Raw genomic sequence first — 14,642 nt, forward strand, 5'->3', positions numbered from 1 at the left:
AAAAAAAATTTTGGCTGTCCCCCCGTCCCAGCCCTGGGCTCCTCACTGCACCCCCCCCGCTGCCCCAGCCCTGGGCTCTCCCCCCCACACACACCCTGCCGCCCCAGCTCTGGGCTCCCTCATTCCTCCTTACCATTGCCCCACACACACACACCTCCTGCCACCCCAGCCCTGGGCTCTCTTCCCCCGCCCCACCTGCACCCTCCTTCCACCGCAGCCCTGGGTCAGTGGTAACTCACTCCCATGGCAGGTCATTCAGCAGGAATTTTAGATGTGCACAGAACACAGACAGGATTGGTTCCCATATGGTTACAGAACTGCAGTAAAGTGGAACAATTTTCAGCTTGTGTGATTGGAGGATATCTGGATGCATATGATAAGACTGTCCTACATAAATGAGGAAAAATTGAGGTGCCTTTATTATTCTTTTGTTCCACTCTTTCTTTTTATGGGGAATTTGCCAATGCAATATCACTGTCTTCCTTTTAAACAAACAAACAAAAAGGCAATGGCTGTTGAAAAGAGCAATTCCAGTCCTAATAACCACTGGGAAGCATTTCTTGCTCAATTTTATCCTACTTTTTCTACAGCAAGTTACAGTGGATCAGTATATTTGATTAGGGAGAAATGAAGTAACAGCTGCCCAAACTGAGCTTGAGCACTCCTGAATTTTGAGGTGTTCAAATCTGGAAGGCAGGTGCTGGCGGGGTGGGAAGGGGGCTGTGGCTCTGCGGGGAAGCACGGAAGCATGTATGCAGCAGTGTGTCTGGTGCTGCGTGGAGCCAGACACGCTGGTCTGAGTGGCACGGTAAGGGGGCTGGGGGGTTGGATGGGGTGGAGGTTCGGAGGGGGGCAGTCAGGGGCAGGGAGAAGGTGGGGTTAGATGGATCAGGGGTTTGGGGGGGGCAGTCAGGGGACAGGCAGCGGTTGGATAGGCATTGGAGTCCCGGGGGTTTGTCAGGGGACAGATAGGGGGTGGGGTCCTAGGCGGAAGTTGGGGAGAGTCTCAGGAGGGGGCAGTTAGGGACAAGGAGAAGGGAGGCTTAGATGGAGTCCCAAGGGGCAGTTAGGGGCAGGGTCCCAGGAGGGGGCAATCAGGGGACAAGGAGCAGCGGTGCTTAGATAGGGGGTGGGGTCCTGGGGGGCAGTTAGTGGCAGGGGTCCTGGGAGGGGGTGATCAGGGGCCAGGGAGCAGGGAGGGTTGGATGGGTTGGGGTTTCTGTGGGGGGCAGTCGGAGGGAGTGGATGGTGGCAGGGTGGGGCTACCCTTCCTCCCAGTGGAGTGTCCTATTTTTTGAATGTTAAAATATGGTATCCCTACCCCTCCCAGTGCAGCTCTCCATTCACAGCAGGCTGCAGCATGAGGTCTCAGCTACCTCCCTCCCTCCCCCCCCCTTCCTGTTGGTAGTGGCCAAGGGAACGTTGGGAAATGTAGTTCTTTCCCTGCTCCAGGGCTGGCTCTATAGGCAGGGAGCTAACCAAGGAACTACAGCTCCCAGGGCCCCCTGTTGGTTCTCAGCTCCCATGCTGGATCCCTGCCGCCCCTGCAAATGGGCTGCCCCAAGCACGTGCTTGCTTTGCTGGTGCCTAGAGCTGCCCCTGGTTGAGAAACACATTTTATTGAATTATTAATAACTGCCAATCGTCCAGTCTTAGCGTTCAAAGACTCCTCGAGTTCAGCTTTTCAACTTTACACATGAAAGATACAGAAAGCATTACAATTGCTCTTCTCTGCACTTGTTGTCTCATAGTAGTAGGAACACAGATTCTTTGCCAGAGTAATACCACATTGTAAATTTTTAGTACTGAAGTAGCACACTAAAGAGGTGTCCTCTTTTACTAACTTAAGCTTGTTTAACAATTATGCATTCAAGTTAACTTATATTTGCATAAATTGAGAACACAGAGCCAGATGGTGGAATCATTTACTCATAATGATAAGCAGTTACCACGCAAGCAATCCAATGGACTTAAATGGGACTATTCATGCAAGTAACTAACTACTCACCAGTATGAGTAAGCAGAGGTGCCAACCTCCCAGGGGGTGCTCGACCTCCTGCTCCACCCCAGGCCCCGCCCCCACTCCATCCCTTGCCCCGAGTTTACCTCTTCCCAATCTCGCCCCTCCCCCTGCTGCTTCCTGCCCGCGCTCTTCCCCCTCCCCCCAGCGCATCCTGCATGCCACTGAACAGCTGATTGTGATGGGCAGGAGGCACTGGGGGAGGGGGGGCAACTGATTGGCAAGGTACATGGGCAGGAGGGCTGGGGGGAGGGGGAGGGGAAGGGGCTGATCTGCGGGGCTGCCAGTGGGTGCTGAACACCCACTGTTTTTTTTCCGTGGGTGCTAGAGCCCCAGAACACCTATGGAGTCAGTGCCTATGTGGTTCGCATAGAGGTTCACAACTGGGATCATAGCTGGTGCTCTCGTAATAGGTGTTATAGCTAAGGCTATGATTTAATCACTGGTATTTTTAGTAAAAGCCACGGACAGGTCACTGGCAATAACCAAAAAGTCATGACCAGTAACCTGCCCATGACTTTTACTAAATCTTAGGTGCTTGGGGGAGGGTGGGGAGGGGTGTGCTCTAGCGGACGCTGCTGCTCCTGGGGGTGGGGAGTGGCCCGAGGCCCTGCCGCTGCTGCTCCTGTGCGGGAGGGGCAGCCAGGGGCCTGCTGCTGCCGCTGCTGCTCTGGGCAAGGGGCAGCCCGTGGCACAGCAGCTATCACTCTGGGCCGGGAGGCGGCCCGGGACCCCGCTGCCACTGCTCCTCCAGGCCGCTGCCACTGCTCCTCCAGGCCAGTGGGCGGTCTGGGGCCCCACTGCCACTGCTCCACTGCTTCCACCGCTGCAGCTGCAGAAGTCATGGAGGTCCCAGAAAGTCATGGAATCCGTCACTTCTGTGACCTCTGTGACAGACTCGCAGCCTTAGTTATAGCACGTATGTGTACCACGCACGTCTTCCTGATGGAAACGGTCCGTTTGAATAAGTTTCTTCTAGAGACTAGTTCCTTGTCAACACACAATCTTGCACCAGTTCAATTAACCCCCCCCCTCAACCCTCTGGGGGGGTGTGAAGGAATGTTCGGTTGGTGAGTAGTGATGCCAGGTACTCTGTGCGTCCAGGTTCATTTCCGCACGTGGGCTACCTAAGGGGAGGGGAGGAGAACAGCTCCTGACCCTCACAGCAGAGCTCCAGCCTGGGACCATTTCAATTTTACTAGCCTATAAAATATGAGACTTGTCCCAGAAACACAGGTACCTAGACATAGGGGTGCATTCTAATCAGCACCGGTAACATTGTAGCAAATGAACATAATATCTGAGCTGTTTCCCAAGCACCTGTGCAGTGTGCAGCACTGACTGTGTCAAGCCCTGGTGACTGACAGAGTGAACGGGGAAGGTTAAACGAAAGTGGAATGTGCTTGGGCAGATGGGCAAAGGCGACGGGCGATAGCGATGGATTTGTTTGATGTGTGCATTGCATGTTTATGTAGCTCTAAAACCAGGGAGACATGATTCATAGTTACATGAAAGGGCTCGGTTCTGTTTAGCATAGTAAGTCATGTACATCAGGATTGCACCGAAACATAGAAAGCAACCAAATCACACAAACGGCAATACAACATCCAAAGACTACAATCCTCAGTATACCAAGAGAACTTCCAAACGCTTCTCAGTGAAAAACTGGCCATATGCACACCTGGAAATGACAACATAAGTGTCAAAGAAGACTGGGAAGCCCTAAAACAGACCATCCATGAGGTTTGCAAGGAATCCATTGGCCTTGCTACCTGCCATCATCAGGACTGGTTTGACAACAACGCTACTGAGATTACAACCCTTTTGGACCAGAAAAGAAAAGCTTTCTGCGACTGGCAAAACCAACCACTATCCAGTCAGAAGCAGAGCTTTTTCCATCAGCTAAAAGCTGAAGCTCAAAAAAGGACCTGAGAAATCAAAAACAAATGGTGGGAGGACAAAGCAAAAGAAATCCAAACATTCGCTGACAGACATGATATGCGGAGCTTTTTTTGTGAGACAAAGACCCTATACAGACCAAGCTCATGTGGCCTCATGCCTCTGAGATCCGAAGATGGAAGTACTCATCTTAAAGATAACGAATCCATCAAAGAGTACTGGAAGGAACACTACCAAAAGTTTCTAAATCGAGACTCGACAGTGACTGATGACACCCATTGACTCCATCCCTCAGCACCCAATTTGGGAAACTCTTGCCAACCACCCCCAACACCTGAGGAGGTCTGCAAAGCAATTAAATAAATGAACAATAAAGCACCAGGTCCTGATGGCATACCAGCTGAAATACTGAAAGTGGGGGGGAGAAACACTGACTAACAAGCTTCACTTGCTGCTCCTCAAAATCTGGCGCACTGAAGAAATCCCTGCTGAATTACGTAATGCTAACATCACCATTTTCAAAAAAGGAGACAGGGCTGACTGCAGCAACTATGGAGGCATTGCCCTCCTCTCCATTGCTGGGAATATCCTTGCTAGAATCTTACTGAATCGCCTGCTCCCTCTTGCAGAGGAAGTACTTAAAGAGTCCCAGTGCGGCTTCAGACCATCACGAGGCACAACCAATATGATTTTCGCAGCGATGCAGATCCAGGAAAAATGTGAACAACACCAGAAGCTGTATATGACCTTTATCAATCTAACCAAAGCCTTTGACTCTGCCAACCATGAGGCTCTGTGGAAAATCATGTCAAAGTTTGGCTGCCCAAACAAATGTATCACCATTGTAAGCCTCCTCCATGCCCAGATGACTGCCACCATCCTATGCAGTGGCTCTACCTCTGAGCCCTTTGTCATCCAAACTGGCGTAAAACAAGGCTGTGTACTGGCACCCACCCTTTTCTCCATTTTCTTAGCAGCTATGAAAACATTAACCCAAGACCGTCTACCACAGGGCATTGGCATCCAACGTTGGATTGACTTTGCCTATCTTGGCAGCCATCTCTTAAAAAGGGCAGACATAGAAGTCAAGATTTAGCACAGAATTCGCTGTGCCCAGGGCCGGTGCAAGGAAGTTTCGCGCCCCGCCCCTCCCGCCCTGAGGCACCCCCCCCCCACGGCAGCTACCCCCCTGCCCTGAGGCGCTCCTCCACAGCAGCTCCCCCCCCGCTCACCTCTGCTCCGCCTCCTCCCCGAGCACGCCGCCCCCGCTCTAATTCTCCTCCCCTCCCAGGCTTGCGGTGCCAAACAGCTGATTGGCGCCGCAAGCCTGGGAGGCGGGAGAAGTGGAGCGGTGACCGTGCGCTCGGGGAGGGGGCGTAGCAGAGGTGAGCTGGGGTGGGGAGCTGCCGCACGGCTCCCCGAGCCGAGGGGCTGGGGAGCTGCCAAGGGGGGGGGAGGGGTGTGTGTGGGGGGAGCTGCGCTGGGAGAGGGAGTCTGAGCCGCACGTGTCAGTGCGCCGCCGGCAGCGCAGCCCAGGAACGCTGTAAAAAAAAATTGGGGCACCGCTTTTTGGCACCCCCAAATCTTGGCGCCCCAGGCAACCACCTAGTTTGCCTTAATGGTAGCCTTTGTCAGACTGTCTCACCGGGTGTTCAACAATCACAACATTAGAACACTAGACTTTGTTTATAAAGTGGTGGTAATCCCAACTCTCCTCTATGGCTATGAGACTTGGGTGACCTACAGAAAACACCTGAAAAACCTGGAACGCCAGCACCAGCACTTTCTTCGGAAGATACTCAACGTAAAAGATCATTGCACTAATGTCAGTGTCCTCACAGAGGCCAACATCTTCAGTGTTGAGGCCCTGATTATCCAACACCAGCTGAGGTGGAGCAGGCACTGTGTGCGTGTGCCTGATGTACGCTTACCAAAACAACTGCTGTACGCTCAACTCACCAAAGGAGAAAGGAAATGGGGAGGCCAAAAGAAATGCTTTAAAGACACCCTCAAGTTAAACATAAAGAGATGTGGCATCAACATCACACACTGGGAGACAGCAGCCCAGGATAGGGATAATGGGCAAAGACTTGTCAGAGAGGGAATGTCCACTTTTGAGGAAAACTGCCTTGCCCTGGTCGCAGAAAAATGCCAGAAAAGAAAGGAAAGACAACTGTTATGCAGCAATCATGGCCCAACCCTGTCTTCTAACACCACCTGCAATGTCTGCTAACGAGCCTGTGGCTCAAGAATCGGACTCCTCAGTCACCAAAGAACCCATGAAAAATAAAACCTGTGAAAGAGATCATCCTCGACCTCGAGGGATCGCCTACGAATTTAAGTATCACTAACAATTGGTAAATCCAGAAGTTACACCTATACCTATTATTAATAGTATTAAGCCCCTTACTCCCCCAAAATAGAAGTCAAATGTGCCTCTGCTCCTGGCTGCCTGATGGCTTGTCTCCCCAACGCAACTCCAGCTCTGCCCTCCGATTCCGCTATGGCCACTAGGACAGATTCCTGCTCTGACCACTAGGTGTCACTGTAACCCACACACCTTCTGAGTGTGGTGTTCTGTCCCACCTAGTGGCATCGAGACAACTTAGAGAGATAAAATGAGTCTGCTCTACAGCCTTAGCTATCAGCCAGTTGGCTTTTAGCTCATGCAGTAGAGGCTCATGCTTTGAGCTCTGGAGACACCAGGTTCAATCCCACTCGCCGACAACCAGGGGTCTGTAGGCGTTATACGCGGGGGCTCATCCAGATTCTAACTGGGAAGTCTCTGAAGCTTGGGATGCGCTTCCTCAGGTAGCGGAAGTATGTAACCTGCACATACTTGTGGTGTGGTGTTCTGTCCCATCTAGTGGCACCAAGACCACTTAGAGAAAGAAATCAAAATGAGTCTGCTACCAGCCACTTAGCTTTTAGCTAAAGCAGTAGAGGCTTATGATTTAAGTTCCAGGTTCGAGCCCGCCACCAACAACCAGGGTCTGTCAGCGTTACATCACCGCCAACACCTTGGCGTGTAACACCACCCATGGTGCCCCACCTCAGGAAATTCGTGCCCTCCCCATGCCCCTCACCCGGGCCGGCTCCAGCTTTTTTGCCGCCCCAAGTGGCAAAGAGGAAAAAAAAGAAAAAAAGAAAAATCCGATTGAGCTGCTGCTGAAGAGCCGCCGAGGAGGAAGCGAGAGACTGAAGGACCTGCCGCCAGATGTGCCGCTGCAACAACGGACGGAGTGCCGCCCCTTTCTATTGACCGCCCCAGGCACCTTCGTCCTTCGCTGGTGCCTGGAGCAGGCCCTCCCCTCACCGAGCGACCCAGGGTGCCCACCCCATGCCTCTCACCACACTGCCAGGGTGTGCTTCCCCTCTGCAGCGTGGACCCCTCCACGTGTGCCCCACACTCTGCAGATGCGATCCCCTCCCCCAAATACCTCACGGCTCCCCCACCCTTTAGCACCCCAGCCCCCTCTTCCTTTAAGCCAGCGTCTCTCCCCCTCAAGGAACCAGCCACAGCCGCTGCACTTAGGCGTCTGTGCTTCCCGGGGCTCCTCTTACCTGGTGTTTCCTACCCAGTCAGGTTCCTCCTCCGGGGCGTTTTGTTCCCTGCAGGTCCCCCTAGCAGCTGCCTGGCAGCCTCGAGCCGCATGTTTACCAGCCCCAGAGCGTCTCGGGTTGTCATGGAGACACAGCCAACTCCCCCCCATCCGCCGCATCGCCTCGCTACCCTCTTTCCCCCTCACTTCTGATTGGTGGCAACGTCTCTCCCCCTGTCCAATAGGAGCAGAACAGGAAAGACCCCACCCTCTCCCGTGGCTCGTGGCCAGAGGACTAAGGGGCCGCTGAGGGGTCAGGATGTAGCCCGTTGGGATTTGTAGTTCATCCTGCGGCCTTTCTCTATGAAGTTGCTGTGGTTCAGAACTACAACTCCCAGCAGCCACCTGGGCTCGTGGGGGTGGGGAGCGCCTGGCGGCGGCACCCACCAAGTTGCTAGCCTAGACTCTGGCAAGTGACTTGTTCCCTGTTCGCCACCCCCTCCCCCCGCAGCGAGTTATGTGAGGGAGCTGCAGGGGGGTCCCCTCCTATGAGCTGTGCGCCCCAGCCCTCGGGCAGGGCGGGCCCCATAACCCGTCCCTGTGGTGCCCGGTGGGGGGCAGACCCCACCCTCGCCCGCGGTGCCCGGTTCCCACAAGCCGCACCCCGCGCGGAGGAAGGCGCTCCAGCAGGCGCCGGGATCAAAGCTGGGCAATATGCGGCCCCCCTGCCCGGGCTGGTGGCACCTGGGAGTCAGGGTGGCCGGGGTCCGGCGGGGGCTGTTGAGCAGCGGCGGGCCCTGGCGAGGGACGAGTGCCGGCAGCTGGTCACGCTCTGCCCTGTTCGTGACGAGCCCGGCGGGCCCCGAGGAGGGCAGGAAGAGGGGCAATAAGCCCCTCAAGGAGTGGACGCTGATTGTCAGCCCGTTCGGCCAGCTGAAAGTGCGGCTGCCCTGCCACGTTACCGTGCGCCCCCTGGACCCGCTCCGCTACCCGGACGCGGACAGAGCGCTGGTCACTGTCAGCGGGGTGGACAGCAGCCTCCCCCAGGGTGTGGATCTGGATCGCCTACAGGTGAAGTACGACGAGGCGCTGAAGGAGATGATGATTGTCTCGGACCACATGGACAGCAAGGCCGCTGTTGTTGTGAAGACACCCATGAAGTTTGGTATGTGAGGTGTAGCTGGTTCAGATGTAGTATTCTGTGTAGGTGAGGTTTGAGTATGCGCCCTGTGTGTCCAATCCCTGTTCTCCCACACACTGAGACATGCACCTGGGCCTGTTCCTGGGTCCCCCTTGTCCCTGGGCTCAGGCCTCTCCTGCCATCCCTTTTTGTAAGACTGACAATGCTGTTGCAATAGTGCCAACCTCAGGCCCTCCCTCCACAAAATCATGAAACTTTTTTTTAAACTGTTCCTTTTCTTTTCCTGTTGGTTTCATAGAGTTATAGAATCATAGATGATTAGGGTTGGAAGAGAGGCTTTAGGGTACACTGACTTCATATTTTCAAACTTTTCTATGCAACCACAGGGGCTAGAAATGTACTTTTTTATTTGAATGAAAGCTGAGATCTACATGCCATCTTTTGATTCCAGCGGCTGAAGCTGTAAGAAAAACACCAGGTATTATGAGAGTTGGCAGCACATCATCGGGCGTTGATATTGTTTTCCAGTTGAACTGGTGATACTGACAGTTGGCTGTGCACACTTGCAGTTCACAGATTTTTCCCACCAGATTTGTTACATGCAGCCAATCCTCCAACACAACCTCCAATTGAGTCAGAGTCACGAGTTCTACTAGCTTGTGTTCTTTTGGGTATCTCATCTTACCAGTTACAAAAACTGGAAGACAATAGTGTTTGCAGTCATAGAGACAGGGATGCCAGGAGAGGCCTCTTCTTTTCCAGTACAATTCCTATGTCATCCCTTAACAGTAAGAAACTCCCTCTGAATCCAGACAGTGCTGTGAGTACAAATCCTACAAACAGCTCAGCTGTATTGCCCAGTGGCGCTGGAACATTTTTAATAGCGGTGGTGCTGAAAGCCAGATCCCTTATCCCCAGTCTGCCCTCCTTCCCCCAGAGCTGGGGCCGGGAGCAGGGCCGTGTCTCTGGGAAGGGGGGACCTGGACAGGGATAAGGGGGCCAATTCTGTGATCACAGCTGGGGGTGGGGCTGGCAGCCACATGCAGGGCCAACGGAGGTGCGGGGCGGGCGGCCACAATGGGGGACCAGAAGCAGGGCCAGATTAACCTTCTGTGGGCCCAGCTCCAAACATATTTGTGGGCCCCCATGGAAGCAATGGAGCATGGCATGGAGGAGGGGGAGGTCCCCAGAGTGAGGGGCCAGCCAGGGGCAATGGGGAACGGCATGGCAAGGGTGGCCCCGCTCTGCCCAGCCCAGTGCGAGGGCACTATTTACAAACTGGCAGATGCCAGATGCACACTCAATCAATCCCCTGTGCTGCCAGCATGCCCCTTCCCTTGGGGGTGGGCCCATGCCCTGCCACACAGCCCCCCTCGCCCAACACAAACACCCCCGACTCCCTATGGCCAGAGACCCCTGGACCCACTACACCCAGCGCCCTCCCCAGACCCTGCCACAAATGCACACCACCCTGCACAACACCACCCCTGCCCACAGCCCCACCATAACTGCCCAGCACCCCACACATAACCCCCACTCCCTTGTGCCCCAACACACAGAGATCTTCCCTGCCCCTTCACATCTCAGCTCCCCCCCAGACTCCCCAGAGACTCCCTCCCCCATGCCCTGCCTCCCAGCTGCACTCACCGGCCCTGCTGGGAGGTGACTGTGTCTGCTGGGCTGAGCTGGCAGTGCAGCCAGAGCTGGTCCCAGGGTCAGGAATCGCTCCGGCCCCTTGGGAGTGGTGCGATCAGCCAGGCCAGGACCTGCCCCGGCTGGGCTTCCTCAGGACCCACTTGCCTGGAGGGGCCTAGCCAAGCCCTCCACACTTTTCCCCCATGCACACCTGGCTGAGACTGGCCAGGCTTCTGCACCAGTCCCAGGCGGCTCAGCTCCGGGGAGACAGGCGGGGCCCCACAGGTGGTGGGAAGCAGAGACTGCCCGGAGCTGGAGGTGCACTGGGGTCTGGCCAGGGGGCAGAGGGGAGCAAGTGGTGGGCGGGATGGGGGGAGCCAGCAGATTGGTGGGGTCTCAGGGAGCAGTGCAAGCGGAGTAGGCGGGGGCCCCTTCTGAGCATGGGCCCGGCTTCATGGCACCACTGGCGCCATTGTAAACCCGGGACTGACCAGAAGCGGAGGTGCGGGGCTGGTGGCCACGTGGGGGGCCAGAAAAGGAGGTGTGGGGCTGGCGGCCATGTGGGGGACCAGAAGTGGAGGTGGGGGGCCAGTGACCAGACCCTCAGGCACGGGACCAGCAGCCGCGTGCAGGGCCAGAAGCGGAGGCGTGGGGCCGGTGGCCAGGACCTCCGGGCATGGGGCCAGGACCCAGCATGCAGGGCCAGGAGCGGAGCCCCATGTAAAACCTGGTAGGTGCTGCAACACCCCCCCTGCACCCCTAGTACTAGTGCCTATGGTACTGCCACCAAATGTTGGTAGTTGCTAACCAGGCTTGGGCCAATAGCTAAATTACTCCTTAACTGCTTTGCACCAGAGATGACCCCCAAATTTCAGCTAGGCCCAAGGGCTGTTGGTTGGCTGACATCATAAATGTTTGAGGCACTCATACTACTGAAATAAGTACCATAAATGCCTGTTAAACAATATGTACAGATAGGCTCATACCTTCTCCCTATACTTACTCTGCAGTACGTTAGTCAATGTACTGATTTCTCTGTGCCCCTTCTGCCGCCCCTGTAGAAGCACGTACGCACACTGTACATATAGACAATATTTGTTATCTCAATTCTGAAGTGTACTTTTGAGATCATAGAAATGGCATATTTTGAGATGATTGAAAATTTCAGATGGAGGCATGCTCTGTGGATTATTCCCTCTTCTCCAGGAGCCTATAATCCTCTATTGGCTACACTGCCTCTCTTAACGATTTCAGAAGTTGGAGGGTATTTAGGCTTGCAGTATGATCAGTTTATCAAGGAAAATCATGTTGTAAAATAACACTAGGCCAACAGTGAAATAGAAGATGACCGAGCTTTGGAAGAGAATGTGGTTGTAGAGTATTTTCAGTGGCTGCTCTGTTTTTCTTCTACGTGTAATTACTATAGATTGAGACCAGATATTACAGTGTTTTAGAACTGTTATTTGTTTCTTTTTTAGCACTAAGAGAGCCCATTTTTGCTTTCACTATTCTAGATTTGGATATCAAGACATCAGGGACTGGCTGTGTGAAGATTCAGAAAATAGACTGTGATAGCTGCAGAATAGAAACTGAGATGGGGACTAGCATCTTACAGTCAATAAAGGTACAAAGAGCTCTTCTTCCTCTGTACTCATTATTTTAAAAGCAACTGTGTATTATGGAATACAGTATTATAAGGCCAGAATCTAGTCTTGAAGGTATGGTATGTAGTGCACATGCAGGAACACTTGCAGATGATACAATAGCTGATTTCATTGTTTTTAGTGCACGGATTACAATGTGCAAATTAATAATCATAGATGGCTTGAGACAATGAAGTGCTGAGCGCCCTCAACAACAATTGAAGCCAGTAGGCCAAAATCTGTTCTCACTAAAGTCAATGGCAAAATTGGCCTTGACTTCAGGGAGTGAAGGCTAAAGCCCATTGTGAGTTAAAGGTATGCAGTATCTTCCAGGAGGAGCTTGGTACCACCCAAGATCAGCCTATGATGTTTTTGTTTAATTTAGTAACAAGAAGAGTTTTCTTTTGGATCCTTGGTTTTTGTTGTTGAGACCATGCTATTTCTCTTGACTTCTCAAGTTAATTCAGTTCATCACATGCCCTCTGGATGAGTTTTCAGCCATAGATTTGTATATAACTTTCCAGCTAAATTGCTGACATTAATATTACCATTAAATACCATATATTGTGTTGACATGACCCCTTTTTACCCCGAAGATTTCAGACTTCTCTGCACAATATGCTTTTGTAGAAATACTCACAGTGGGTCCAACTCTGATGTAAATCAGGATTAATTTCACTTAAATCAATTGAATTATACTAGTATTAAAATTAATGTAATTCAAGGGAGAATTGGTCCCAGAATGTGTTTTCAGACACATTCACTTCTATGTATTTTTGGTAGCCAAAAATGCAAAAAAGAGAGTTACTTTAACTTCAGTGATAGACAGCCAGGCCCTTAATGGGAGATTTGTCATCAACTTCAAACGGGATCAGGTCCTACACTGACCAAGCCTTTTATAAGCCATGTACCATTTCCCCTCCAGATTCTGCACTATCAATACTGGACCAGAACCTCATTGTGCTAGGTGCTATACAAACACAGAAAAAAGAGAAGACCCTGCCCCAAAGAGCTTACAATCGAACTATAAGATAGGGGTCGGCAACCTTTGGAACGCGGCTCGCCAGGGTAAGCACCCTGGCGGGCTGGGCCGCTTTGCTTACCTGCTGCGTCCGCAGGTTCGGCCGATCGCGGCTCCCATCCCAGGCCAATGGGGGCTGCGGGAAGCGGCGCGGGCCGAGGGATGTGCTGGCTGCCGCTTCCCGCCGCCCTCATTGGCCTGGAGCAGCAAACCGTGGCCAGTAGAAGCCACGATCTGCCGAACCTGCGGACGTGGCAGGTAAACAAACTGGCCCAGCCCGCCAAGGGGATTACCCTGGCGGGCTGCATGCCAAAGGTTGCCAATCCTTGCTATAAGACAAGAGACAACAGATGGGTGCAGACAGACAGAAAGGGAACTACAAGGAAACAACACAGCAGTATTGGTCAGCATGATAGACAATAGTTTCAGCATGCCAGTAGCCTAACAGTTGTGAAGATTTCTGTAGGCATCATGGAAAAGGAGAGTTTAAAAGAAGGATAATGAGTTAGTTTTGTGGATGTTTACAGGGAGCTTCTCCCAAGTGTGAGAGGCAGTATATGTCTAAAACAGTGGTAGGCAACCTATGGCACGCGTGCCAAAGGTGGCACGCGAGCTGATTTTCAGTGGCACGCGAGCTGATTTTCAGTGGCACTCACACTGCCCGGGCCCCGGCCCCTGGTCCGGGGGGCTCTGCATTTTAATTTAATTTTAAATGAAGCTTCTTAAACATTTTAAAAACCTTATTTACTTTACATACAACAATAGTTTAGTTATATATTATAGTCTTATAGAAAGAGACCTTCTAAAAACGTTAACATGTATTACTGGCACGCAAAACCTTAAATTAGAGTGAATAAATGAAGACTTGGCGCACCACTTCTGAAAGGTTGCCGACCCCTGGTCTAAAACAAACATTTCAGTTTACTAGAACATAGGAAAACTATAAAGCACTAAATAATATATGAAGCAGGATCTGAATGAGCTCTCCCTTGGTATCTAGTAATGCATTGGGGGAAAAGACTTTAGGAGCAGACTGTGTTTGCGTAGACATGCCTACTCTGCCTAAGTGCGCAGCATGATGGAACTGCTTTGCCAGAATGATCAAGTTTGGCTGGTCTTGGGATACAAATCACTTATTTGAATGCAGGGGTAATGAAATGTTGTAATCCTTATTGTATGAGTAAAGGGCAGCAGAATTGTCCTTAGCATGCCCTGATTGAGGGTTTCTCCTAAACTGAACCTCACTCGCTAAGCAGAGGGTAGGGATGCCAAATCCCAGTGAAGAAGAGAGTGGATGGGGACAGATGTTCCTACTCGATGCTGTGGATGCTGCTCAAAGAGTGCTAATGACAGAGCTGATTAGACTCAATAGAGAGTTCTTGTTTCTGGTTGGTGATTCCTAAAGCTGTCAGGTCTAGGAGCTAAGCTTGAGGACAGGTCTACACTACAGCCTGGATCCATGCTCTGAGATCGATCCACTGGTGGTCGATTTAGTGGGTCAAGTGAAGACCCACCAAATCAACAGCAGGATCGCTCTCCAGTCGACATCTGTACTCTACCCCTGACAAAAAGAGTAAGGTACGTCGACGGGAGAGTTTCTCCCGTCAAACCCCCACGGTGTAGACCCTGCGGTAACTCAACCTAAGGTATGTCGACTCCAGCTACGTTATTCACGTAGCTGGAGTTGCATAGTGTAGGTCGACTTACTGTGGTAGTGTAGACATAGCCTTAGATGTTGTAT

General features: G+C 52.4%; 2 protein-coding genes across 5 annotated transcripts in view; one reads left to right on the forward strand and one right to left on the reverse strand.

The window, feature by feature from the left end:
• CCDC146 (coiled-coil domain containing 146) overlaps positions 1-7,619 on the reverse strand; it is a 118,558-nt gene extending 110,939 nt beyond the window's left edge. For 2 of the 3 annotated variants that reach the window (XM_065553825.1, XM_005305782.4), the window contains exon 1: positions 7,484-7,619. The gene's annotated coding sequence lies outside the window, so the exon portion shown is untranslated. The remainder of the gene's footprint in view (positions 1-7,483) is intronic. The other variant, XM_065553832.1, reaches the window with a different exon arrangement.
• Positions 7,620-7,857: 238 nt separating this feature from the next.
• FAM185A (family with sequence similarity 185 member A) overlaps positions 7,858-14,642 on the forward strand; it is an 80,434-nt gene continuing 73,649 nt past the window's right edge. Inside the window, exons 1-2 of one of the 2 annotated variants that reach the window (XM_008172463.4) lie at positions 7,858-8,626; positions 11,752-11,861. In XM_008172463.4, coding sequence (XP_008170685.1) covers positions 8,176-8,626; positions 11,752-11,861 — 561 coding nt within the window. In that variant the 5' untranslated portion in view covers positions 7,858-8,175. The remainder of the gene's footprint in view (positions 8,627-11,751; positions 11,862-14,642) is intronic. The other variant, XM_005305789.4, reaches the window with a different exon arrangement.

Source organism: Chrysemys picta, chromosome 1 (genome assembly GCF_011386835.1).
Source record: "Chrysemys picta bellii isolate R12L10 chromosome 1, ASM1138683v2, whole genome shotgun sequence".
Classification (NCBI taxonomy): domain Eukaryota; kingdom Metazoa; phylum Chordata; order Testudines; family Emydidae; genus Chrysemys; species Chrysemys picta.